This window comes from Lynx canadensis, chromosome D1 (assembly GCF_007474595.2).
Source record: "Lynx canadensis isolate LIC74 chromosome D1, mLynCan4.pri.v2, whole genome shotgun sequence".
NCBI lineage: Eukaryota > Metazoa > Chordata > Mammalia > Carnivora > Felidae > Lynx > Lynx canadensis.
The window spans coordinates 48,911,845-48,939,814 of NC_044312.2; the positions used below are offsets into that span (position 1 = coordinate 48,911,845).

The 27,970-nt window shown below is 36.6% G+C and overlaps 1 protein-coding gene across 1 annotated transcript in view; it reads left to right on the forward strand.

The window, feature by feature from the left end:
• DLG2 (discs large MAGUK scaffold protein 2) overlaps positions 1 to 27,970 on the forward strand; it is a 780,826-nt gene that overhangs the window by 467,959 nt on the left and 284,897 nt on the right. The window contains exon 13 of the mRNA XM_032595102.1: positions 8,245 to 8,347. Coding sequence (XP_032450993.1) covers positions 8,245 to 8,347 — 103 coding nt within the window. The remainder of the gene's footprint in view (positions 1 to 8,244; positions 8,348 to 27,970) is intronic.

Below are 27,970 nucleotides of genomic sequence, written 5' to 3' on the forward strand. Positions count from 1 at the left end.
GCTATACAGTTCCCTCTTATGACCGCCTTTGCTGCATTCCAGAGGTTTGGGGCTGATGTGCTTTCATTTTCATTAGCTTCCATGTACTTTTTAATTTCCTCTTTAATTTATTGGTTAGCCCATTCATTCTTTAGTAGGATGTTCTTTAATCACCAAGTATTCATGGCCTTTCCAAATTTTATCTTGTGGTTGATTTTGAGTTTCATAGCCATGTGGTCCGAAAATATGCAAGGTATATTCTCTTTTTGTACTTGTTGAGGGCTGATTTGTGTCCCAGTATGTGATCTATTCTGGAGAATGTTCCATGTGCACTCGAGAAGAATATGTATTCTGCTGCTTTAGGATGAAATGTTCTGAATATACCTGTTAAGCCCATCCTGTCCAGTGTGTCATTCAAAGCTATTGGTTCCTTGTTCATTTTCTGTTTAGATGATCTTTCCATTGTTGTAAGTGGGATGTTGAAGTCCCCTACTATTATGGTATTATTATCAGTGAGTTTCTTTATGTTTGTGATTTATTGATTTATAGATTTGGGTTCTTTCACATTGGGGGCATAAATATTTACAATTGTTAGATATTCTTGTGGATAGATCCCTTAATTATGATATAATGCCCTTCTTCATCTCTTGTTACAGTTTTTATTATTTATTTATTTATTTATTTATTTATTTATTTATTTAATGTTTACTTATTTTTTGAGAGAGAGGGAGACACAGAATCCGAAGCAAGCTTCAGGCTCTGAGCTGTCAGCACAGAGCCCGACATGGGGCTCAAACCTGCAAGCTGTGAGATCATGACCTGAGCCAAAGTCAGACACTCAACTGGCTGAGCCACCCAGGTGCCCCTACAGTCTTTGTTTTAAAATCTGGTTTGTCCAGGGGCTCCTGGGTGGCTCAGTCGGTTAGGCGTCTGACTTCGGCTCAGGTCATGATCTCGCGGTTCGTGAGTTCAAGCCCCGAGTCGGGCTCTGTGCTGACAGCTCAGAGCCTGGAGCCTGTTTCAGATTCTGTGTCTCCCTCTCTCTCTCTGACTCTCCTCCGTTCGTGCTCTGTCTCTCTCTGTCTCAAAAATAAATAAATGTTAATTTTTTTTTTTTAATCTAGTTTGTATGATATAAGGATGGCTACTCCAGCTGTCTTTTGACTACCATTAGCATGATAGATGATTCTCCATCCCCTTACTTTTAATCTTCAGGTGTCTTTAGGTCTAAAATGAGTCTCTTGTAAGCAGCATATAGATAGGTCTTTTTTTCTTATTTATTCTAATACCTCATGTGTTTTGATTGGAATATTTAGTCCACTGACATTTATAATGAGTACTGAAAAATATGATTTTCGCACCATTGTGTTGCCTGTTGATTTGGTGTTTCTGGTAATGTTCACTGGTCCTTTCTAGTCTTTGTTGCTTTGGTCTTTTTTGTTTTGTTTTGTCTTTTTTCCACTCAAAGGGTCCCCCTTAAAATTTCTTGCAGGGCTGGTTTAGTGATCACAAACTCCTTTAGTTTTTGTTTGTCTGGGAAACTCTTTTTTATTTCTCCTTCTATTATGAATGACAACCTTGCTGGATAAATATTTATTGGCTGCATATTTTCCAGTTCAGCACATTGAATATGTCCTACCACTCTTTTCTGGCTTGCCAAGTTTCTGTGGATAGGTCTGCTGTGAACCTGATCTGTCTTCCCTTATAGGTTAAGGACTTTTTTTTTCCATTGCTCCTTTCATCATTATTTCCTTGTCTGTGTATTTTGTAAAGTTGACTATGATATGCCTTGGTGATGGTAGGTTTTGTTGAATCTCTGTGATTCTTGGATTTTGATGTCTGTGTCCTTCCCCAGAGTGGGAAAGTTTTCTACTATAATTTGCTCACATAAACCTTCTGCCCCCTTTCCTGTCTCTGCATCTTCTGGGACTCCTATGGTTTGGATGTTATTCCTTTTTAATGAGTCACTGAGTTCTCTAAATCTTACATTGTGATTTTTTGCCTTTGTTTCCCTCTTTTTACTGCTTCATTAGTCACCATAATTTTATCTTCTAAATCACTAATTTGCTGCTGTGCTGTATCCATCCTTGCCATTGTGACATCATTCGAGATTGCATCTCAGTTATAGCATTTTTAATTTAGTCCTGACTAGATTTTATTTCTTTTATCTCCACATAAAGGGATTCTATGGTTTTTTCAACCTCAGCTAGTATTCTTATTATAGTGGCCCTAAATTCTAGTTCAGACATCTTGGTTATGTCTGTGTTGAGTAAGCCCCTGGCTGTCATTTCTTCCTGTTCTTTCTTTTGGGGTGAATTCCTTCATTTTTTCATTTTGGAGGAATAATTGGAAAAATAAAAAATTAAAATCAAAAAATTGAAAACAACACATAAAATCAAATAAAGAAAGCTAGATCCTAGGTATGTTTTGGTCTGGTTGTCAGAAGAATAGAGAAAAAATAGAATAGAGAAAAAAAAGGAAAGGGAAAAAAGGCAAGAAAAAAATTTAATTAAAAATTATTTATATAATAAAATAGAATCAAATGAAATAAAAGAAAGTAAATGAAAGAATGTAAAATTTAAAAAATAAAAAAAATTAAAGAAAAAATACATTTTTTTCTATTTCTGTATCCAAGAATGAGAAATAAATAAATAAATAAATAAACAAACAATTTAAGCAAAAACAGAAGCAAAGAAAATGAACAAATAAATGAGCCAGCACACAGAATGAAACCTGAATTAAGTTACATCCAGTTTCCCCTAGAACTGAAACTGTGAAGCCCTGTATAGTCTGTACATTAGGCCAGTGGAGTGACTTGAGCTGGCCTTCTAGGTAATGTGCTTGGAGGATGCGGCTGGGCTGGGCTTGGTGTATCTGCTCCGTTCTCCACTAGGTGGCACTCCTAGCTTACTGGGGTGGATCAGTGTGTCATGTACACCAGAGAGGTGGAAATGGCTTCACTCAGCTCCCTAGTCTCGGGCACAGGAACTGCACTGTCACCGACTCACAATCAAGTACGTCTCCTTTCTCTCAGGCCTCTATCCACTCCCCGCCTCTACCGTATATCCAAGCTGTGTGCCTGCCAGGCAGCACCTCCCTCTAGAGTTTTATCTCAGATGGGGTTGTGTTTCAAAACCTCACACTTCAGAGACCCCCGCAGCTTGAACCCACACTGACTCTCGCGCGTAGGGTCTTGCAGAGCAATGGGCCGGTGCTGGCTTCCCTCAAAAAATGTTCATGTGATCAGGCAGTGGCAGAGCTTCAGAGATTATGGCAATCCACAACACAGTTGGCGCCAGGTTTCACTGCACTCTGGCACCTTTGTCCCTATACCAGCAAACATGGCTGTTCTCTGGGGTCCACTGGGACCTTGGCCTGTGGAGAGGCCTTATGACCTCTACCAAATGCATTCTAAGTAGGGGAACTGCTTCTCCCCATGTGGCGCATGGATCCCTCAGACCCTGCTTCCTTCTCCGGGGAGGTCCATCCTACTTCCTCACCAGAACACTGCCAGGCACGAGGTCTAGAATTTCAGACTCTGTGCTCTGCTGTTTATAGAATCCTAATGGTATTGAAATCCTCTCTTTTCCCCCTGTCAATGGTTTTAGGAAACAGATTTCTTGTTTAGTGCCCTGCTAGCATTTTCATTCTTTCTCTTTCTTTCTCTCCAGCTACTATCAGGGTGAGTGCTTTTCTTACATGATCCTTATACACCACACTCTCCCCCTTTCTTTTTCTCTGTCCTCTCTCCATGAAATCAGTTCCCTACCCTTTGCAGCTTTTCTCCCCCAGTTTACCTCTCCATACCACGTCTCTGCCAAGTTCTGTGGCTCAAGTTATGTAGATTGTTGTGTTAATCCTCAGATCAGTGTCCTAGGTGTTCAAAAGGGTTTGGTGCTGATCTAGATGGATTTCAGGGTCAAGACAAGCTCATCGTCTCCATGCTGCTCTTCTATCTTAACTCTGTCGGGAATGATTTTTTTTTTAAGTTTATTTACTTGAGAGAGAGAGAGAAAGAGTGAGGTAGGGGCAGAGAGAGAAGGAGAGAGAGAATCCCAAGCAGGCTCCACATTGTCAATGCAGAACCCAATGTGGAGCCTGAGCTTGTGAATTGTGAAATCATGACCTAAGCCTAAATCAAGTGTTGGACATTTGACTGACTGAGTCACCCAGGTACCCCCAGAATGATCTTTAATGTGCTAATATGTAAGTGCTGATGAGCAAGTTTTTAAGGCATTTCCAATACTGAAATTCTGTGTTCATTGAAAAAAAAGTAACCATATATGTTGTATTAATTAATTTCCATTAGATTTTATTTCATGACTTATAATCATAGCTCTGAAGAAATACTGACAGCAATAATAGATACTAATTGCTGAATGCTTGTTTGTACCAGGGTCTCTGTTAAGGGCTTTACAGATATTGTCTCATGTTATGCAACAGCCCTGATAGAGAGGTAGATATTATACCCATTCTATAGGTAAGAAAGCTGAGATTTGAAGAAGTAAGTGACTTTCCCAAGTTACTTAGGTATGACTGGTCAACTCAGAATTCAAACCCAGTTCTCTGTGATTCCATATATTCTCTTCCTTCCCACTTTTCCATGCTCCCTTTAGTGCACTTAGAAAAATCCAGAGGACAATTAGAATGTTAAAAGATGTAAGAATTTGATGCTATACGAGAAAGGTCCAAGAAAGGGTGGTTCTCACATCAGACATCAAAATGTATTCCAGTAGATCAAAGTCTAGGTGGCTAAAAATTAAACTCATTGTACTAGAAGAAAATATTTGAGTAATTTGTTAAATATATTGAAGAGGGGTAGATATAATACGAAACTCAAAAGCTGAAAAGGAAAGCATAGTGATAAATGTGACTGTATAAAACATTTTAAACTTCTGTATGGCAAGAAATAGCATACCAGGGAAAAGTTAACAGTTACAATGCAATGATACAAAATACAAATACCAAACTGAAAAGAATATTTGCAATATTTATCTGAGATGAAGCACTAATATTCTTAAGAGGCAGATAGATTTTTAAAAGAACAAACTACACAAATAAAAAATAGCTGAAATAAGCAAATGGTCATTTTATGCCAAAACAAATTTAAATAGCCAGCAAACATATAAAAAGATGCTTAACTTCATAATTGTAGACAGGCAAAACTTAAAAACGCAATTGTCTACATATTAGAATGACAAAGGCCAAATGTTATGATATGTGCAATTTTTACAAGACTATGAAGAAAGTCAATCATATCTTATTTGTGGGAGTATAAATTTTTGGACACAACTTGGCAATAGCTATTACAATTTAGCACTCATACCCTTTATCCAAGAACTTTTTGTTACATAATATTTATTGCAGCATTGTTTATAACAGCAAAATACTGAAACAACCTAAGGGTCTATCAACCCTGTACTGGTAAAATAAATTTATAATGAATAATAGAACACTTTATAACTATAAAAAGGGATGAGACAAGTATAGGAATATGTGAATGAAGAAAGTTCTTTATAATATATTAGTAAGTAGAAAAAATAAAGGTATAAAACTATGTGTAAAATACCTTATTTGTATAAAATTTTAAAATTATAACTTTATAAACCTGTTTATATTAACAAGAAAAATAATTGGTAGTATATATAAGAAGCCATCAAAATGGATAACTTTAGAATGAAAGATGGGGCCACTTTATTTGTATGCTTTTTGTATTGCTTTTTCATGTATGTGCATTATATACATACATTATTTTTTATATCAATATATTATTTGGGCAAAGAGATTCTCCCCTCCCCTTTTTTGCTTTCTTCATCAGTTTCTGTTTATTTAGTGAATAAATAATCATGTGAAAAATTAAGAACAAATTAAAAGAAACAAATAATGCATATACAATCTATGGAATATACTCAGAAAGTGTTTCCAGGGAATTCATCCTTCAGAAACACCTTCATAAGTGTTTGCAGTAGCAGAAAGCTAGACACAGTCTCAACAACAATAGGGATCCTGTTGAAAAAAATGGTGGTCTATCCACACTGTGTATTGCTGGGCTCCTGTTAAAAAGGTAAAATAGCAGGAGCTGATATGGAAGATGTCCAAGATACATTGTTAAAAGCAAAACAGAAACAGTTTACAGTTTATATATATGATATGATCCTACTCACTTAACTAAAAATGTGAAGACATATTACATATATAAAGAAAGAAATAAAGATAAGGCATGTGTGTGCATATACATATAGTAGACTTCTAAAAAGTATACCCAAGAAACTGCTAACATTGGTTACCTCTGGAACTGCAGATGTTAAGGGGAATTTTTTACTTTTCCTTAGATACCTTTCTGAAACATTAGAATTCATTTACCATGACCCTATATTATGTTTTAATAAGAAGTTAGCCCTAATTGTTTGACAAGAGATTATTTGGCCCAGGAAGTTTATTCATTCAGCTTCCTGTAGGCAGGAGCCTACATCTAATTACTTTTCCTGTCCTTTCGGCTGTCTGAGTCATAGTCTGACTCATCCATGCCTAGACAATCTCTGAAATGACTGTCATCTACTAACGAGTAAATCTGGAAATTCTATAGTTCAAAGGAGCTTTACACTCAAAGAGCCTGTCAGTCCTTTCCCTCCAAGGTAGGAGAATATTGAGGCTCAGGAGTTGAAAAGATAGTCACTCAGCTGGTGTGTAGCAGTCAGGCCAAACCCAGATCAATGGACTTCTCTAGGTTACCATGTAATCAATGCTTTCGGTAAGGATTTCACCAGAATAGAAAGCCAGGGAAGAGGCATGGAAAATTATAAAAGTGGTTAAGGAGGCTTCCACAAAGTTATTATGAGAGGGCTGGGATGGGGAATTAAAGATTACAGATATCCCATGGGGCACCTGGGTGGCTCATTCCATTAAGCATCTGACTCTCAGTTTTGGCTCACGTCACGATCTCACAGTTTGTGAGTTTGAGCCCCGCATCAGGCTCCGCATAGACAGTGCAGAGCTTGCTTGGGATTCTCTCTCTTTCCCTTTCTCTCTGCCCCTCCCCCACTTGCATGCTCTGTCTGTCTCTTTCAAAAATAAATAAATAAACCTAATAAAAAAAAAAGATTGCAAATATTCCAGACCCCATGGGGAAACAGTGGCAACTCCCTATCCACCACCCAGTGTCATTGTCAAAGAGGATTGATGAGAGGCCAAATAAGATGTTATGTTTTACATGCAGATAAGCTGGTCAGGTTTTTTTTTTTTAATTTATTTTTTCTATTTTTTATGGTTGGTAACCAACTTCTCTGTAAATAAAAGGAAGCAGAATTCTGGCATCAACTGCATAAGAATAGCTCTGTGTATGTTAGAAAACTGGACTTTCTGTGTGTTCAGTTCAAGCAGAAAAGCTTCTTGGGGACTTGCCTTGTTCACCTTTGTTCTCCACCCATGATCCCTTTCCTGGGGCAGACACAGAGCCCTGTCGTTGGAAAGCACTCAGTAATTATATTATGTTGACTTCGACTGAATTGATTTGAGAAAGATTTTAGCTTTTACTTCTCATTAAATTTGACTTCAGAATGATTTTTCCCTCTCGGCAGAGTTTTGTGCTTGTTTTTCAGATGTTCTGTTTTTCTTCTGGCGTCGGCCCCAAAATGGGAGTTAGCAACAGCAACATAAACTCCAGGCATTCTTTATTTCATTTTGTCAGAATTCATTCTGGAATTGTACATGAGAAATGGGGCAGTCAGGTTTATTTTGGAACAAGGCTCAGGGCTGTCTAACCAAGCTCAGAATGACAGGACCAGGCATATGACCAAAAAGAGGGATTTGGCAGGCAGCCAGCCCCATTTCATACAATCTACCCAGAACTTCATCTGAATATATTAATCTGTCAGCACATACTCATCTATGTGCATTACATGTGTCTCTCTTTATTATCGTGTTTTTCCTCTAATTTTGAAGGCTCATATCCACCCCAGAAATCTAGGAAACTCAGAGAGGCATATTAAATGCACATACTAAAATTCTTGTAGACATGCATAGACAGTTTCAGCCGAGTCAGACCATTCTATAAACGCCACAAGATGAAATTTCACATCTTTGCTAAATGAAAGTTGATAAGAGCCTGAAACTTGCTAAGTAACACTCAACTGCCTTGGTAGGACATTAGGGGTTTTGAGGTAGGTGACATAATCTTAGACAGCTTCTCAGTTTGGAGAAACATTTTTCAACTATCAGAATGATAGGCCTTATGAAATACCCAAATTCTCTGGCTTCCTCTTCCAGGTGAATGGCATTGACCTCCGCGGAGCATCCCATGAGCAGGCCGCAGCTGCACTGAAGGGGGCTGGACAGACGGTGACGATTATAGCACAATACCAACCTGAAGGTCAGTGAGAAACCAAGCTTATAATGTTCTGATATGTTTCTGTGAGAATGTATACCCACATCTGGTAATCTGTATTAACCAGTCTATACCAACAAGGTTTTTTAAAACTCACCTATCCTGAAAAATGTGTGTTACATGTCCAGAGAATATGAGGCTTTATTACCCTTAATCTTCCAAGGAAAACATCAGTTAGAAAGTCCTCTTTGAAATATGAATTAAAAAAAAAAAAAAAAACTATCCTCAACTTTATTTATATTCTTGTCTGTAGGCACCTTTGGTCGGCAATAGATAGTATAAAAACCATTAAGATGGACTAAGAATCAAACTGACATGAGACAGATTAACAGGAGAAAATAAAATTTAATAGCATATGTAAGGGGAATCCACACAGGCATGGAAATTCCAAAGACAGGCAAAATGACATATATATGTCATCCTGAACTATGAAATGGGTGGGGTCTGTGACCTTAGAGGACAGGATTGTATTTCACAGGGCGATGAGAAGAACTGATATTTGGTAATTAGATGTTTTTCCTGGCTATACATATACAGATGGATCACTCAGATAAAATTTATCTCTGCTAATAACCATTGTTCTGGGAAAGATCCCCAGGTGAGATCCTTCTATGTAGTTATAGGAGGGACAAAAGTTTCTCTTGAGCCTGTAGGGTCTCAATTGCCTTCAGCTCAAAATCCACATACCAAAGTGGCACATTCAGTGGGGGCAAGGGGGTGGGAGTGGTTGTCCTGAATCCCTTCAGAAGCAAGGAGGACAGAGAGAACAGACCATGATCAGCAGTCTCTCTCTGTGGCATTAACTTTTATTAACACTAACACGGCTTTTGGTTGTCCTTGATGTAGATTTTTGTGTGTGTGTACTCTCAGCTATAGTATAGCTTGTTTGCAATATGCTACTGTAAACCCTGAAACATGGTGAGATGTCATAAATTGGCTTAGCCAACTGAGACCTGATGAGATATCCTAAATTGCATTAGCCATACCCTGCTTTTTGGTTTGTTTCAACATCTGTTTCTGTGATCAGAGTGAGGCTCAATGAGACAACCGGGATGTTACCTATTGTGTGGTTGATATTTTAGCAAATTTGTATGTAGATTGCTCCTTTGTTAATGAAATGCAGTTAAGCACACCACAGTGGGCTAGACTTTTTACAAGAAAAAAAGAGGAATGTGCTTTCTGTCTTTAGGAAATGTAGTTAATTAGCCTTGGCCCACATAGCTCTCAGAGAAGACTATTAAACAGATAAACATGGAAGTACAAAATGCCATTAAGGAAGAGCCTTTATGCCTGTGGGTATAAAGAGCTTCTTTGACCTTTTAAAGTGATTCTCTTAATGTCAGTTGGTCTATTGTTCTTTGGAAGACTGAGGTTTGTATCTTGCCTTAGATTTTATTTACCATAATGGTGGCCAACCACATATTTCATATGAGAATAAAGAAAACATTGTGCTATGTGTATTTTGGAATGTTTCATTTATGTTGCCTGTCTTTAGAATTAGAATTTGCAATTAAGTTATAAAAATATATATTAAATGTTTTCTCCAATTGCCCTGGCCCAGATATGGACAGAGAATGGGGGAAGAGGAGATTTGTGATTATCAAAGATGGATGATGACACCACCAAGGGAAAATGTTCTTCCTGTACAGCTTTGAAAGTCTTTCTACTTAAAAATTAGTAAATGTGTCTTCTAATAGGAATAAATGGCTCCAGAAGTATCAGTTGTAAAACAGAAAATAAAAACATCTGGTTTAGCATAATTTGATGAACAAATTCTACTTCATATAAAGTAAGAACTTTTACATGGGACTTTTCCATTTTCTTTGTAGCTGTTTTCATTCAGTTTCAGACTTTATGCCCTTCATCACTACCTGGCACATGGCAATAAATACCCAGGCTGCTTTCCCATTTCTGAAAAATTTCATCTCAAACACGAATTACAACAATTAGAAGCTTTTGATAGTGAAGACAGCCATTCAAGTGACCTTGAACAGAGTGATTTTTAAGTTTAAAGGTTACAGTAAAAGATAAGAATGTCATCATTCTATCAACTTTAATCTTCATCTTAAGCTTCCTTACAGCTTTTGTTTCCTTTAAGCAGTGTACTTAATTTGGATACTATGCTGTGCTTTGTGAAGATGTCTATTCAAAGCAAATCTTATAAATCATATAAACCAATTTTCAAAGTGCTTCTAAAGAAATGTGCAAATGAAAACAATCTTATTTCAAAATGCGAAAGTGCAGATAGGATTCACAGAATGACTTCCCTATTTTAATAGTCTAACTGTATTGTAATTTTTCACAGCTTTAAATCAGTTGGAAATAGGGTAATGTAACATCAAGCAATCATTTTCCCCTCTTTCTAAATTTAATGTGTAACTGAGCCTTAATTTAACTATTATATGAAATGGAAAACTGATTGGATTATTGTTTAGATCATTTAGGAACATTTAAATTCTATGACATTTTTAGGAAATAATGAACAATTTGCCTTTAAAATAACAAGTAAAAAGAGTATTCCATCAGAGTCCATTAGGAAATTCTTACCAGATCCCCTTCATTTGCACCAGGATTATGAGATGTCCATGCTAAGACAAATTTTATTTACATCTCTTTTGGTAGGTTCAAGAACCAGGCTTCCAGTAAATAAGTTTTTCAGTTCAAAACATAAAAATGCTTTTGTCGGGAGTATACTAGATTCCTTGCTCAATGTTACCAGATATTCAGAAAATTTGGCCCTTCAGACTCATATCCCAAGTCTTTGTCTTTAAGAATTGTTTGTTTTTTATCTTACTGAGGAGAAAGAACTTAGATACATTTAACAGAAATCATTTTCTGATGACACAGAACCAAAATTGTATAATAATGACACCATCTCTAAGAATTATGGGATGTCAGAGAAGGGCTAAACCTGCAGAAGCCAAAACAGTACAAGAGTACTTCATGGAAATGAGGAAATAGGGAAATGGAGCCAGACTCTTAAAAGTGGGTGAGATTTCTATTCTGAAGAGCAGGAAGAAAAAAAAATATCTTGCTAAACTAAGTAAGATCATGAGCTCCATGTGTGCAGACGCACAACCTATATTTTGTTCACTGACAAATCAATTTTCTATGTTATACTTGTTATTAGTGTTTGTTAAAGAGTTGCTGAGCTGATAAATAAAATTTACCTTTCTTTAGTATTCAGTTTCTACTGAAGATGATTGAAGATTGGAGGAATGATTCAGTTTCACTACTTGCATTTTTTCATTTTGGCTTCAAAGCAGAAAATATGTGCCAAACCAGGATGTGTTGCAAAATATAAAACCATTTCCAAATCTGTTTTTCATAAGACTTAGCACATTTTTGAAATAATTATAAATAATTTATAATTATCATAATGTAACAATAAATGTCTTCCTTGGCAAGTTTTACTGTGCAGAGTAAGACCAAAGTTGGGGTAATTTAATCCCTGTTATCTAAATTACTCTATCCATCATCAAATCTTATCCAATGTCTAGTCCTAGGTAGTAGAATTAAAGCCAAATTTGAAGAGTCACATACAAACAATGTTTCTTTCTGGTGGTATGATTGTGATTCATTTATACCAGCCTTTTTTAAAATCCATTTTCTATCACATGTTTACTTGGAAATTAACATGTATTATATTGATATTAGGAAGAAAATAATGAAGTTATTTTCTTTATTTCTTTTTTTAAGAGGATCATTTATCTGATACTTAAAGAATAATCCTACTTTAGCAATATGGGAAGTTAATTCTTGTATAAAACTTCAATTGTCTATATTCAGTTAGTGAAGTTACTCCCATCACTACTTCAAAAAAGGAAACATAGTGTCTGCCCTCTCCCTGGCCCACATATATATACGTGTATATCCCTTTCCCATCCCTTTATAGCCATCTTCCCCATTGCTTTCAGAATTATTTTTCTAAAAAGATATTAGCCCAAGGTGCCTCTGCACAAACTCCATGCCCTTCACAGTATAGTCCCAGCCAACCTCCATGTTCCCTCCCCACTAACCCAGCCATCACCCAGCAGCATCATCTTTTATAGCCCTCCCACTGCTACACAGGACTGCTTTCTGCTCCCCACACTTGGTCCTGAACAGTTTCTGTGCCTTTGCTCGTGTGGGTTTCTCTCCCTGGAATTCCCTTTTCGCCCATTCTACCAATAGGATTCCTACTCATTTTGAGGGCCTGCAGATGTCAATTCCACTATGAAGTCCTCTTTTATCTGCTAAGTCAGTGTTGATTGATTCAGTCTCTGAACTCTTTAGACCTGTATTCAGATAGTTTTTGTGTCTCTTAACATAATTTGTGCTTTTCCCGACTCAAGTAAGCTTCTAGAGGGCGATAATTCATTTATCACTCATTTTATGTCCTGTGAGAATTTGCTCAATATGAATTTGACTATGCTGTATTAAAGAGTTATCAAATGGATCTCCATTTGTTTTAGAGGTGCAATATAATATCTTCATTGTGTTGGCAAATAATAGTAAGTGCTTAAGAAATATTTGTTGAATGAATATTGAATGAATGGCATGGGTTTTTTATATTAGTTACAGAAATGGTAAATGAATCCCCAGATTGGACATGTGGCATTGATGCAGTTTTTATGTGATGCCTTTTTGTTCTTTTCTTAAAAAAAAATTCACCCTATTGGATGATCTCCCTTTCTCCTGCATTGCAGAAAACTACAGCTATTTTTCTATAATAGAACACAAGCAAAAATTATTAAAGCTCCAACATTTTTTAAAGTTCCAAAACTTGGGGTGCCTGGGTGGCTCAGTTAAGCATCCACCTTTGGTTCAGGTCATGATCTCGTGGTTAGTGAGTTTGAGCCCCATGTTGGGCTCGGTGCTGACAGCTTGGAGCCTGGAGCCTACTTCAGGTTTTGTGTCTTCCTCTCTCTCTGTGCCTCCCCTGCTTGAGTTCTCTGTCTCTCTCTCAAAAATAAACTCTTTTAAAAACAATAAAATTCAGAAACTCAACTTTAACACCATTGATGAATTTTTAAAAGTCATTGATTATATCCTAATTATACATTGGTCAAAAAGGGTCTAACACAGCATTTCCCAAATCAGATAGGGGCAAATCTTTATAGCATTTGTTGCCTTCTCACTATATAATAATACCTAGATTTACTGTGGGATCACTGACTAGGGCTGAAATCATAAGCTAGCTACCAGATATTCACTAGGAGAACCAAGTGAACAGTATAAATTGTTGGATAAAGCACAAAATGGAGACCAACATATTCCTATGAAAGCTACCAATAGCCTTTTGCCTTTAATCTGACTATTCAGGGCATTGTTTTGGACACAGAAAGGGTTTCACAAAGACCTGCAAGTAGGAAAGAGATGATCAGTCAGCAAGGTCCCCATCAGTGAGCAGGGATTCGAGTAGACAGTAGAGGGGCTGAGGTTCTCCATCATTTAAGTTTTTATCCAAGTTGCAGTTAGTTAACATACAATTTAGTTTCTGGTATACAATATTGTGATTCAACACTTCCATATAACACCTGGTTATCCACCTTTTATTCTCTCATAGAATACTTGAGTTCCTGAAAGAAAAACTCAAAGAACAGAGTTAACTGTTCTCTGGAGACTTGCAAATAGGGCCTGGTTTATGGAATTGTGACTGAGTGGCTATGTGGTTCATTTAAACTTTAATTTGGTTAGTAGATATTTTTACTGAACACTTACTATGCTCTATTCATTGTTTTTGGGAAAAGATAAAGCAGTGAACCAATAAGTCCTTCTCAAATAAATAGTCAATTTGTCAGATGGTGATAAGTAATGTAAATAAATAGGAAGAAACGTGAAAATGATAGTAACAGAGAAATGTATGGTGAATATAGAAGGCCAAGCTAATCAGTTTATATTTCAGCAGAGACCTCAAAGAAATCTGAGAGGAAGCCATACAGGAATCGGGGGAAGAAATGAATTATTCTAGAGTCTTGGTCTGCCAACTCTGGTCTGTGAAGCAGCAGCATTGATAAAAACTGAGAGCTTGGTAGAAATGCACAATTTCAAGCTCTAATTCAGGTCTACTAAGTGAGAATCTACATTTTTTCAAGATCCATCAGTTATTTGTATGTACATTAGTTTGAGAAGCACTGCACTAGAATACTTGAGGACCCTGCAAAAATTGTGATTTGTTACTGTGGGGTTGGACTCCCTCTACCTGGAGTACAAGGCAATGTCACATAAGGCTGCATCGCTCAGGTTGATTTCTGGCAGGTGTTACTCAATGATTGGTCATGCATCAGTGGTTGTACTAGGGACAGGTCAGGCTGCAGGGAATCTAAGAAGTTCATGTGTCATTCACCTCTACCTTGCCTCTACCTCCCCTCTAAGTATAGATTATCAAGCAAATTCATAAGTCTTGCTAGAACTCCTCATCTCGTGATACAATGAACCTTTTCAGGCTTCATTCCCTTTCATTATGGCTTCTCTGCAAGAGAGTAAAGAAGCAGTGAGTTGGGATGAGGTAAGATTGAACTCCATCCTGATGGGCAACTTTGTGGATCAAAAGAAAGTTATTAAGGCATCACTATAAAGTTTCTTTAAGGAACTTATTATATTTTAAAGCAGAAGCTCATTTCAGTAATCTTTTTTGTTCCTTTTAAATTATGAAACTAATTCAGAAAGAAAAGTACTCATTCTTTTCAGAATGAAGTGAAATTCTGATATTTTTCTGGGTTACTACTCTAAATGAAGTCACAAGCTTAAACCATAGTTGGACACCATCATCTATTTCTCTATAAGGTCAAAGATGTGGTGAAAACCTAAAATGAATATGTAATTTACTCTGAAAAACTATAGATACCTTCTGTACCTAAAGGTTCCCAGAAGTGAAAGTATATACAACATCCAAGAAGCTTACTTAATTCAACCTAAATTTCTTTCTTAAAATCAATGTCTACATAAGTTTATACATATGAATGAGCAGCTGTGGCATGTTGAGATATTTTCTCAGTGCAAATAACTGCATCTTAAATACCCAGGCAATATTCGTAAAGTCCAGGTGGAGGTCTTGGTCAGAAATTGCATCAGTATCATCAGGGAACATTCAGGATGAGCTTTGGAATGGAAAGTAATGTGTAAGACTCTGGACTAGAAAGAGAAGACCAGTATTCTAGCCCCAACTCTACCCCTAACTGTGTGACTTCATGCTAGTTATTCATCTTTATGAGTTTTCATTTTCTCACTTAGAAAAGAAAAAGTTAGGATGAATAAAATATTTTCAAAAGAAAGAACCCTCCAGTTACTGAATTCTAGATGAAAGACATGACCCCCAAGTAATATAGAAGTATAAATCCCATTATTTGAAGATCTTGTTGCTAATACTGCACCTTTGTTCTTTGCATTTTTTTGCATTCTTTAAGAAAAAACACAAAATCTGGTTAACTTGATGTATTCTGTGCAGTTTACCTAGAATCACTGAGAAATGGAAATTAAGAGTTGAAAAAATCCTTAATGATCACCTTGTCCAGCTTCACAGATGGGGGAACTGAGGCTCAGTCAACATCCACATAGGAAATTAATTCAGTATCTTAAAACTTGTCATAGATGCTAAAGTTGAGGCTAGCTAAAGTTGAGGCTAGCTCAACAACTAGTAAATTCCTGAATTCTTTTAATTTACTATAGTAGCTCATCATGGCTGATGACTTAACTAGCCCAAGGAATCTAATCCAATTAGATTATTATGACAGAAGAGATTTGAAAAATTCTTATGGAACCTCAGGGCTTTCTCATGCCCATAATTTCACTTTCATTGCTAGCTTATTACTCTTGTTAATTGTTCTTACTCATGTATCGCAATTGAATGATATATATAAGAGAGGTTTCAAAGTGTAAGCAATTACTATTAATTTAAAAAATAACCACAATCGGGGAGTATTGATACTTCAAGAAACAGCTCAAATATATTATGCTTTTGGGGCACCTGGGTGGCTCAGTCGGTTAAGTGTCCAACTTCTGCTTAGGTCATGATCTCATAGTTTGTGAGTTCGAACCCTGCATGGGGCTCTGTGCTGACAGCTCAGAGCCTGGAGCCTGCTTCAGATTCTGTGTCTCCCTCTCTCTCTACCCCGCCCCCGCTCACTCACACTCTGTCTCTCACTCTCTCTCAAAAACAAATAAGCATTAAATTTTTTTTTAATATCTTATGCTTTTCCTCTTTCCTACCCTAACTTCTTCATGCAGCATCCTTCATCCGTGTGTCCATCCATCCATCCATCATCAATCAGTTCATCCTTAGTGATATTCACATTAGATGATATTCACATTAGATGATATTCACATATCATCTCCAAATATGTTGCATTAAATCTGATTTAATTAATTTGATTCACATATTCTAATTTTTACCAAAATATTAGGAAGGAAGCTTACATACAACTTTATATCACTCTAGAATTTTTATTGCTTAGCTGTGTCTTTCTCCACAACTCTCTCTCATATGGGTACAGGCTCCACCAACACGTACTGCCTCCTCCTGCAACTAGAAATCTCCCAGGATGTCCCTTTACTTATGTATCTTTTTCCTACCCTTCTCCCAGTTGCTTTTTTAACTCCCCAACCTCCAACTAAAACATAACATCACAGAATATAACAGAAAAGATGATTCATGCAAACAGAGTCTGCAGATTTATGGGAGGTTCTCTCTCAGTGATTAATGATGCTGCATATCTTTCTCCATGCTTATACCCCAGTTTGGACATAGAGTAATGTAATGGGGACAAAGTGAGATATCACTTCCTGACTCAAAAAATTCTTTTGACCTAATTATTTATCCTGGGAATCCAGTGTTTCAAACTCTTATCAGAGGGGCTAAAAATATTTACAAAGCTGATATATGTCATTTCCCTTCCTGTTATACCATCTCTGCCCATAATTAAACATACTCATCTTTGGGTGTCTCATCTTGTGATTTTATAATATTTTGAAGGACCCTTGGCATCCAGTGACATAATGCACTCACTCACTAATACTGAAAGAGGCTAAATAAATCTTTGTGCTAGAGACATTTTGACAACCAAAAAGATCTCCTAGATCCATCCCTTGAATTAGCAGCACCCAGATCAAATACATGGAAATAAAGGGTCCTAATCATATTCTTGACTATACAAGTATTACCAGATGAACACAGATCCTCCACTGATAAGGAGTTTCAGGACATCATCGAACTGTTAAAGAATGTTCCACAGAGACAAGCAGAAGAGGAATACTGGCTAAAACATCTAAAATACCTACTAACCTTACTCCATATTCTCAGTAAAGAATGTAGTGCACCTCCACATTTGTTTGGAAATCCCAGTATATAAGCCAACCCTCAAATTTACTAATGAGTAATGAGACATTTTTCTTGTTACTTCCCTGACTCCACAGCCAATGCTTTTTAACCACGCCCAAGCCACATCACTTTCTAAACAGTGATGCTCTGTTTTGTTAATTAACATGGTTAGAGAGATTATTTTTAAGGCTCTTTCTGGCTGACATTCTATGAAATTAGAATATGTCATTAAGGAACAATTATTGCAAGCAGGTAATTTTGAGTGTTCTCATTTTATTCCTCACATTTTAAACACATGGAAATTCGGCTTTCACCCACTTGGTGGGAAGGGGAGAGAGATCTATATCTGTGGAAATTTCTCTCTCTGTGTTTAAAAGAATTTGAACCCCCCCCCCCCAATAATGGCTTCAAATTCAATTCAAGTAGAAACACTTGTTACTTGTTGGGGCTTTCAACATTAACAATTTATTATATATGACCTCTTCATTTACAGACACATTATAGCCTAAATCTTAATCAGTTTCATAAAGTAAAGTAAATGTAACTACCTAGTTGGGAAACAGATTTATTGGGGGTAAAAAGAAATAATATGAGAAAAAATCATTTTTGATAAATTCAAAAGCTGAATTCTGAATTTAATTCTCAGAATCACAAGTAGTAGCAACTACAGAATGGGAAAGCCAAACCCAGGAAACATAAAGTATACATCTTTTTTTTTTTTTTAATTTTTTTTTTTTCAACGTTTATTTATTTCTGGGACAGAGAGAGACAGAGCATGAACGGGGGAGGGGCAGAGAGAGAAGGAGACACAGAATCGGAAACAGGCTCCAGGCTCTGAGCCATCATCCCAGAGCCCGACGCGGGGCTCGAACTCACGGACCGCGAGATCGTGACCTGGCTGAAGTCGGACGCTTAACCGACTGCGCCACCCAGGCGCCCCAAAGTATACATCTTTAATGTATATATACATTCCTAATAGATTCCTATTAGGAATATATATAGAGATTCCTAATCCAATAGGATTCCTGGTAGACTCATTGACTAAGCTATAAAAGAAAAGTATTCAAATTGTACTTTGGTTCAAGATAATCTTGTTTTCTTCACTCTGTTTTCTCATATTCGTGTTTCCACAGCTAAGGGTAATTTATTTCCTTAATAAGAGTTGCTGACACGTTGGGGACATAAAGCAAAGGCAGAAAAATTCCTTCAGTCAGTCTTCATTCAGCTGATATTTATTAAATGCTTCCAGTGAGTGACACGCTGACCTGGACATTGGAGATAGAATGATGAACAAATTATGCATGACCCTTTCCCTGATATACCTACAGTTAGCAGAATAAAATCACACACCAGTGGTTCATACAAGCTCAGGTGAGTGCTCTAGAAAAAGAAAAGAAAGGACTTAGATCTAGACTCTCAGAGTCTACATATTCACGTATATTCTTAGAGTATACCGAGCCAGACCAAACCAAAACAGACTAAAAACTCTGACCTAGATAGAGGCTTAAGAAGACATCCCAAGGAAATAATATTTTCATGAATCTGAAGGGTAAGTAGGCATTAATTTGTCAAAGCAGGGCAGAAGAAGCAGTTGTAAGGAAGAGGAGGGAAACGTATGTGAGAAAGTGGGAGAAATACCATGCGTAAGGAAGTGAAAGAGGGAGGCGTAGGCAGACTATGGAGGACTGGTATTTGGTTCTTTCTCCTGAAAGCAACAGTGTTGAAAAGTATTAAGCCAGAGGCTGGCAGGATCAGATTTTTTCTTCTAAAAAAAAAAAAAAAAAAAAAAAGCTCTGACTGCTGAAAAGAGAATAGGCCAGAAAGTGCCAAACATGCTGGGAAAGACCCAGTTAAAAAGTGCTCATCTGGGTAAAATGGTGGTGGTTGGCTTAGAAGTAGTGGCAGAATTGGTGGAGAGGAGCAGACACACTCAGGGGGAAAATGGGGGGAAAGTTGGTGATAAAGTCAACAGCCTTACATGTTGGCTTATTAAAATATATAAATTCACCCATTTCATTAAAATATGGCACAGCATTATTGACAATTACAAGACAAATAAACCCGTCAGGGAAAAGCATGTTTTTTTCAGCTTATACCTTAGTCCCTAATACAGGGCCTAGTTCATAGTAGGCATTCAATATGAAATTTTTTCATATGAAAAATTTTCAAATTTTCATAAATATAAAAAATAAAAGAATGATGCCAATGAATAAATATATCTATTCTATAGGAACTCTCTCTTCACGTTTTTTATTTTAGCTAAGGCAGAACAAAATATAGATGTCAGAAAAAGAAAGACAGGGAGTTGGTAGCAAGAGAGAGAATAATTAAGACTAGTATGGAGCAGTCACCATATGTCTGATGACATTCTAAAATCTCTGCATATGTTTACACATTTAGATTTCTCAAAAACTTATGATATAGGTTCCATTGCATCACCCATTTGCTCATTTACAGATGAGAAAACTGGGACTCAGAAAGCATAAGTAGTTTTCCCAAGATCAGACAACTAACCAGTAGAGTAAAGCAAGGAGTCATTCTCAGGCAGAAAGATTCCAGAACAGCCATTGCACTAGACTACTTCTCAAAGGAGAAAGAAAAGGGAACCCGAGTCACATGGTGATAAAAGAATTGGAGAGAAAAAGGGAGGCAATGGAGGGGATATGCAGAATCTAATAAAGGGAAAATGCCATGTACCCAGAGAGAGAGAGAGCACAGAGGTACAGAAGGGACAAAAGAGTCAGATGGGGAAATAGCGATAAGCTAGGCAAGGTCAGCCGACAGGCAGATCAGAGAGACTCTAGTAATGAGATGTGATCAAGAAGGGAGACAGGCCAATATTGGGTTGTCATAGGCCATAGGCCCGGGAGCAGAGCAAGGCTAGTTGGGTGAATTCCCTTTTTTTTAAGTTTGTGGTGTTGTTCTTTTCAAAATATGGAGCAGTTGGGTGCCTGCATTTCAGCTCTGAGAATAGGTGTGGCTCCAAACTGGTACAAAGGCAGGTGGAAGGCTCACTATTTACTACATTTTGAGGCCTTAAGTGAGTGATAACCTCTCTGAGCCTGAAATTCTTCACCTATAACATAGAGATAATCATATTTACCTTCCAAAGTTTCTGGGAGCATTGGAGAAAATAGATGTAGAGCGTCTAAAATATATAAGGTCGTCAATAAATGACAGCTAGTATCACAACCCCTCAGCAAGCTTATTTGAATAAACAGTGCTCTCCGCACCCCCCACCCCCCACATCCCACCCCTGACTCTAATCAGACATTTGCATTATACTTAGAACTACCTAAGAACAGACAAGATCAAAGAGCTTCACAGAGTTTGGTAAGCAGTAGTTGTTAAGAGTTCCTATTTTGAAATCAGATATAGTTCAAATTCCAGCTCTACCATTAACAGCTCTATACCTTGAACAAATTACTTCACCTCTTGGAATAGCATTCTTTATCTGTAAAATAAAAATTCATACCTTTCTCTTGGCACAATTTTGCAGATTAAGTAAATCAGTGCATGTAAAATGCTAAGCACAGTTCCTGACAAATAGCACATCATCAGTGAGTGGTATATCATTATTATGGTAATTATCAGAAAGACCAGAAAGTCTACAATATATGGTTATTATGTGGAGAAAGAGAGACAGAGAGACAGAGAGAGAGAGAGACGCAGGGAGAAGTGGACTAGAGTGGGAAAGAAAGTTTCAAAAGCCCTTGGGAGTCTGTGAATACAGGTTTTTAAGAGATTTCATGTGGAAATTTATATGGAAATAACTTCCTATGTGGGCATGTCAAATAAATTGTCCTCAGCAGAGTCCTGGGGTCCAGTGACAAAATGGCAGGAACAGAGGGTGGCGGGTACCAGAAGAAACAGGCTGGCCCCTGGTCTCAATCCCCCTCCACCCAGAGCAGACTTTATTTGTTTTTCATGTTTGGTGTTGGATACATGAAATCTGTCACCAAAAAAACAGTTTTAAGCTGTTTAAGCAGAAGGCAAAAAAAGCTGTTAGAATGAAGGTATGTGTATGGTTAGGATCCAGAAGAGCTATAATCTCACTTAATTTTCCACTAGAATGTAGACTCCACCAGAGCATCAAGTGTTACCTGTTTTGCTTAATGCTTTGTCCCCAAGGCCTAGAATGGTGCCTGGCATATAGTAGGCATTCAGTAAACATTTGTGAATGAATGAACGAATAAGCTGAACAAATGTTCATGCCTTGCAATCGCTCTTGAGCTGCAGTGGCAGAGCAAATTCACTCCCACTGAGATGCCTGTTGGGAGTCACGTTAGATAACTAGAGCTCCCATACATTGATTTTCCATGCTGAAAACATAATTGATCTATGAGAGTAGATTATGTGGTCCCAACATTGATTTTGGCATTGCTGCTGACCAGGCTGCCCAAGACAAAAATGCTCTTTTCCTTTGGCTGTTTGGTATTTGAAAGCAAAAAATTAAGCACTCAAATAGGCATTACTCCAATGAATCTCATACTGGTTTTGAGCATTTTTGTAAGTCTTAGAAACATAAAATCAAATATAAAATATTAACCAGCACACATTTAAGACTTTTCTGTTTACAAAGAGCTTTCGCATATGTTTCTCATGCAATCTACACAACTCCAAGAGGTGAATAGACTGGTAATATCATCACTCTAATTTCATAGGTAACAAATGTGAAGCTTGGTGAATTTAAGTAACTTGCCAAGGTCATGCTTGTCATAAGTGCGCTGAACTTGTACGCAGGTCCTCTGATTCTGTTTCTCATGCTTCATAGTGTTCTTCAGATGTTCTTTAGCATCATACTGTTTTATAATTCTTTTATCCAAATAAGGATACTTGAATCAATCTAGAATTATCAGGATTTCTGATAAACACATTTTGAGAAAACATATTCATGTTTGTGTGATGGGTGAATGTTTGATGGCGTGTCATTTTAACTTTGTTTTGTAATAGTAATATAATTACGTGGATTCAAAAATCAAAATAGTATTAAAAGGTATACACTGAGAAGTCTTACTTCTACTCATTTCCTCTCAACCACTCAATCTCATTTCCTCTTGCCCTTCTAGGCAGCCATTTAATTAATGAGCAATTTTTTTAAATACAAACAAACTGAAACCATAAAGGAATATAGTTAAATCCTATTTGCAGGTTTTAAAGGAGAAAAAAAAAATTCCTAATAGGAGAATGCATAATAGCCTGAAGAGTTAAGGAACAAAACATTGTTCTTTTTGAGTTGGGCAACATTTATATCTGCTCCTCATGCCTTAATTAATTTATGTTTTTTAAAGTAAGCTCTATGTGGGGCTTGAACTCACTACTCTGAGAGTAAGAGTCTCCTGCTCTACAGACTGAACCAATCAGGCACCACTATTTCTCACGCCTTAAGATATTTTCCCAGTAAAAAAAAAAAAAAAAAAAAAAAAAAAGATATTTTCCCAGTACAGAAATAATTTTATAAATACTAGATTTTCTTTCAATGTGACTATCGTAATACCCAATGTGCTATGTAAATTGCCAAGGATCACAAGTTCCAAAAGAAACCTTCATGCAATTGTTCTTTATTAACTGGTATGTTTTTTTCCTAGAAAAATTTGGAGTACTTAATATACTTTAAAGAGGTCACTGGAGTCTGAAGGGATCTATAATCAAGGTTAAAGCCACCCTATTGCCTTGGAATTATGTGCAAGAATTACCTAGTTTCATATAATAGATATCTTCATATAAAGATATTTGTAATCTTTCTTGATTTTGTAATAGGGAATACATAAATTCCTCTTTAAGGTCACTCAGAAGATTCTTTTATAAGGTGATTGATTTCTTAGTTATATAAATAATCATACCCTACTTTATCGAAATTTTAAATATTTTTGTTTTCTTTTACATACATGCGTTTCTTAAAAACAGGTATCATTTATCATGGGAGATTTTTCTGGGAAGAAAATGGAGGAATGTTAGAGTTCTAGTAACAACCCCCAATGTTATAACTTAGCAATAAGCAGCAGAAACACAAAGTGTATTTAAAAGAAACACAATTATCTATAAAACTGAAGAGAAATAGTTCTTCTGGGGAACTATTAGTGAGAAATAATGAAAGTGGAATGTCTACACAAACATCATCAAAACACAGGGGATTCAGTCCAAAGATATGAAGCTGTGAAGATTTTTGGGGGGAGTGGTGTCAGGGAGGTCATGGCAGGGAGAATGTGTGGAGAAAACTGCTAAGGAAAATCAAATATTTTCAACCCTCTTCCAGATTCAGGAGAAAACATTCCCAAATAGTCTTCTGATGAAGGAATATTTAATCTTCTTATTGGAAGCAAAGAAAGAGAATTTTCTTGTCAATCTTTTATTTGATTATTCTGTGATTATTGATGACATTGATACATTAGGTATGCATTATTGTAGTTCTTTTCTCTGAGATGTGAAATTTCTCTCACAATTTGTGTTTTCTCATTGCAATGCTATAGCTTTGTATTTCCTAATTATAAAGCAAAAAAGTAAAAATTTACAGTGAGCCTGAGACTCTAGAACAAACCACAAATAAGATACAAATAAAATATCTGAGGAAAATCATGTCTCCAGCTACACCTCTCCTTATACTTTATATTCTACTGACACCAAATTGCAAAGTCACCTAACAGGCCTTGATGTTTCATCCTCTGTGACTTAGTTTCTGTCTTCCCAGAATTCCCTTCTTCCTCTGTGTACTTGGCAAACTCTTCTATCAAAGAACAAGCTAGAGATCATCTCCTCCAGGAAGCCTTCCTGGCTGCACCACTGCATCCCCAGTAGAATACCACTGCTTCCTCCATGCCAGCTCAGTGTCTAATGTTGCATTTTTTTCCCTCAATCTTGTAATTCAAGTAAACAAACATCCATTCTCTCCACAGAGTATGAGTTTCATGGGGGAAGGGAGTGAACATAGTAAACAGTCAATAAATGTTTGATGAATGACTCAGTCAATCAGTAAAGATTTGGGTGCTAGTGAGAATCCTGAAAATGGGTTGGGATATGTGGAGAGGCTGATACTATTTCTGAATGATAATAAAATGATGATAATAAAAATACATGATAAATGTTAGATGGAGGCAAAAGAGGGTTCTTGCTTTATACTATCCTGAAATGTTCACATATGTTAAGGAATGAACTTGTTCAAAGGACTCAGAAAATCACAGGTAAACATGAAGACAGTAGGTAACCACATCTTGGGGGGGGGGGCAACAGTCAGATCTCAGTTACTGCCCTCTCCTTTTCCCCACTTCTTTAGAAAGGAGAAAAAGTTCATGGTTATACAACTAGTATAAGCCAAGTTCGTGAATTTGATAGCACTTTCTCTTCAAAGCCTCATTAAATGTGTTATATGTTTAGTCTTAGAATCTGTGGAGCTACATTGTTCTAAGCCCTCGGGCTTTAGAACTCTCTTTTGCTCTAAAAGAGCACTTTTCCTAAATCTAGCAAGATGGCTGCTTAATAAAATACACCAAGTGTCTGAGCAATTGAAGGAAGAGAGTGGTGATTATGGTTTAAAACTGGATATAAAAAGAAAGCAGATTACCACTGAAGTGAGGATTTCTGCATGTCATTTGGTTTAAATGGAACTGTGATTAGGAAGAGGAGAAAGACATCTGAAAAGGTCATTACAAAAAATAGTAACAGTTTTGAATTTCAACTAAATGGATAAAATTTGGGACATCACAAATGGAAGTAGTTTCTAAAGCTCTCTACACAAAGCATTTAATGTAAAAACTACAAATGCCATAGAAAAGTATATGTAACCTCTAAAGAGCAACATAGTTGGTTGATAATGAATTCTATCTGAATAAAATAACACCAAGTGTGTATAAAATATGTTGTTAACATAATGAACAACTTAGTTTTAGGTAGCAGCAAAACAAGCATAATTATATAAAAGGAAAAAATGAATATGGATATTATGGATATAATAGACTTAATCACCAAGCCACTAGAAAATAAATATTTGGAAAAAATAAAACTTACTTCTTATAAAGAGAGACAGACAGATGTTTGAGGGCAGAGCAGAAGTCTTACATGTTCCTGGTACTTGCTAGCTACCTAATCTTGTGAAAGTTATTTAGCCTCTCTGACCTTTAGATCCTTCATCTGTGAAAAGGAGTTAATAATGCATTCTTTATATGGTAATTTGATGAATACATCATAATCATAATTCCTGGCTCATAGAAAGTGCTCAGTAAATGTTAACTACTAAAATAATGAAAACTAATGATGTAAAGTGCCCAGTATATGCCAAGCACTGTTCTAAGTGCTTTCCCTATATAACCATATAATCCCTAAAGCAAGCTTCTGAGGTCAGGGCTATGATTGTTCCCATTTTACAGATGTAGAAACCAAGGCACAGAAAGACTAAAATGACTTGGATCACACAGCAAGGTAGTGTTGGAGCTGTGATTCAAGCCCTGGTCTGACTGTACTGTCCCTGTTCTTGGCCATGATAGCACGCTACTAAAACAACAGCTTGTTTAAATTTCTCCATAGCACTTATCAATCTTATTTGTTTGCTTATGGTATTCTCCCATTTGAAAATAGGCTCCATGAAAATAAGAACCTTGACTGCTTTATTTATTAGTTTATCTTCAGCAACCAGAACAGTGTTAGGCACAGAATAGGTATTCAACAATAGTATTTATAGCACATTGAATTATAATTGTATTTACTATTAATAAAGAAGAATGTTGGGAAATCATAGAAGATGATGAAAGAGTCAAAAGGAAATATGTGTCAGAAAGTAAGGTTCTAAAAAAGAATATGCAGCATCATTGCTAGTAATGAATCAGAAACACTCCCCAAAATTACCAGTGACAGTTTATTTACAAAATAGAGCCTTGGCAAAATACATAGCACATATGTTTTCCCTCAATTGTTGATAACAGAATTAAAGACAGGCACAGTTTCATTTTTCCTCATTTTTCAAACTGATAAGAAGGAAGAACACAATCCAGCATTGCTATGGAACACAAAGAAATACCAGACACAAACAGGATTGATTACCTCATAATTCATTGCAAAAAAAAAAAAACAAAAAAAAAAACAAACAAACAAACAAACCAACAACAACATTCAGTAAAATCTGCTGAGATTAATCCTAATACCCATTTTGTTTATAAAAAGAAAATATGATAATAGCATTTGCCACCATCCAGATACTGAGGAAAGCGAAATAGACTTTATATACTACCAAATGGCCTCAAGATTCCACATGGGCTTACTTGTCATTTATTGCTCACATCTGCAGCCCAGGCAAACCTGCTCTATCACTTCAGAGTGTGTATTTCAATCATAATTCTGTTGCCTTTGCTTTCCATGGTAGGATCAGGCAATACTTTCCTATCTCTATCCAGCTGGAAAACAATAATATATTTATCGTTCCTCCTTTGTTCTGGCCCTTTGCTAGTCACTGGGAGCAAAGACATCCCACTCTCAAAGGCTGGAAAAAACCAAGATCTATTTGACTTCCATGTTTGTCTGAGGAATCTGACTACATACCAAATTTAAATCCTGTATTTGGAAAACTTCTAACCTCTCTGCTACAACTAAAGGCATGTTGTTAGTGGCAGGTACCAGGGTCCAGATGGAGTCTATCATGCACAAATGGACAGTTTTGTGGTTTCTATTCAAAGTGAAGCCCAAATTAAAAACCTTTTCTTCTCTGGATATAAAACAACAATGCAGGAGTCAGTATTTTGATGTCTAAAGTAGCATTTGTATGGAGTTTAAATCTCAAAAGAAAAAAATTAAAAAAAATAATAAGGTTATTATTAGGTCTCCTTTTCTCCTTTTCAAGACAGAAACTAAGACATCAGGAGAATTTACTAAATAAGTCTGCTATTCTAAGTGTTTCAGTTAATTAAACCTTTATTTAACAGTAATTTTAGAAAAAAATATTTGCTGTTGATTCTGTGTCCTATTAAGGTGTTAATTTTCAATCCCAAAAATTTGAGAGAAAATAGAGACTTTCTAAGAATTGTTTTAAACACTCTGATACAAGAATTAAGTTGACGTCTAACTATGAAAATTTCCCTAGAGCTATCTTTAGGCTACATTTTTTGAACACCAGGGACCAAACAAAACAGAACAAAACAAAAACAGAAAGTCAGCACATTTTCCCCAACATCAATCAGTTCTTTCTGGCCTGGAAGTGGGGGTGTGGAAGGGAGGGAGATGTCATTTTAATACTATAATGGAACAGGCAGTTTGGGGTAAAGTTTTCAATGGTCTTTCCAGAAACCTGGATCATGTCCAAGTAAAATCCAGGATGTATGCCTTCCTAT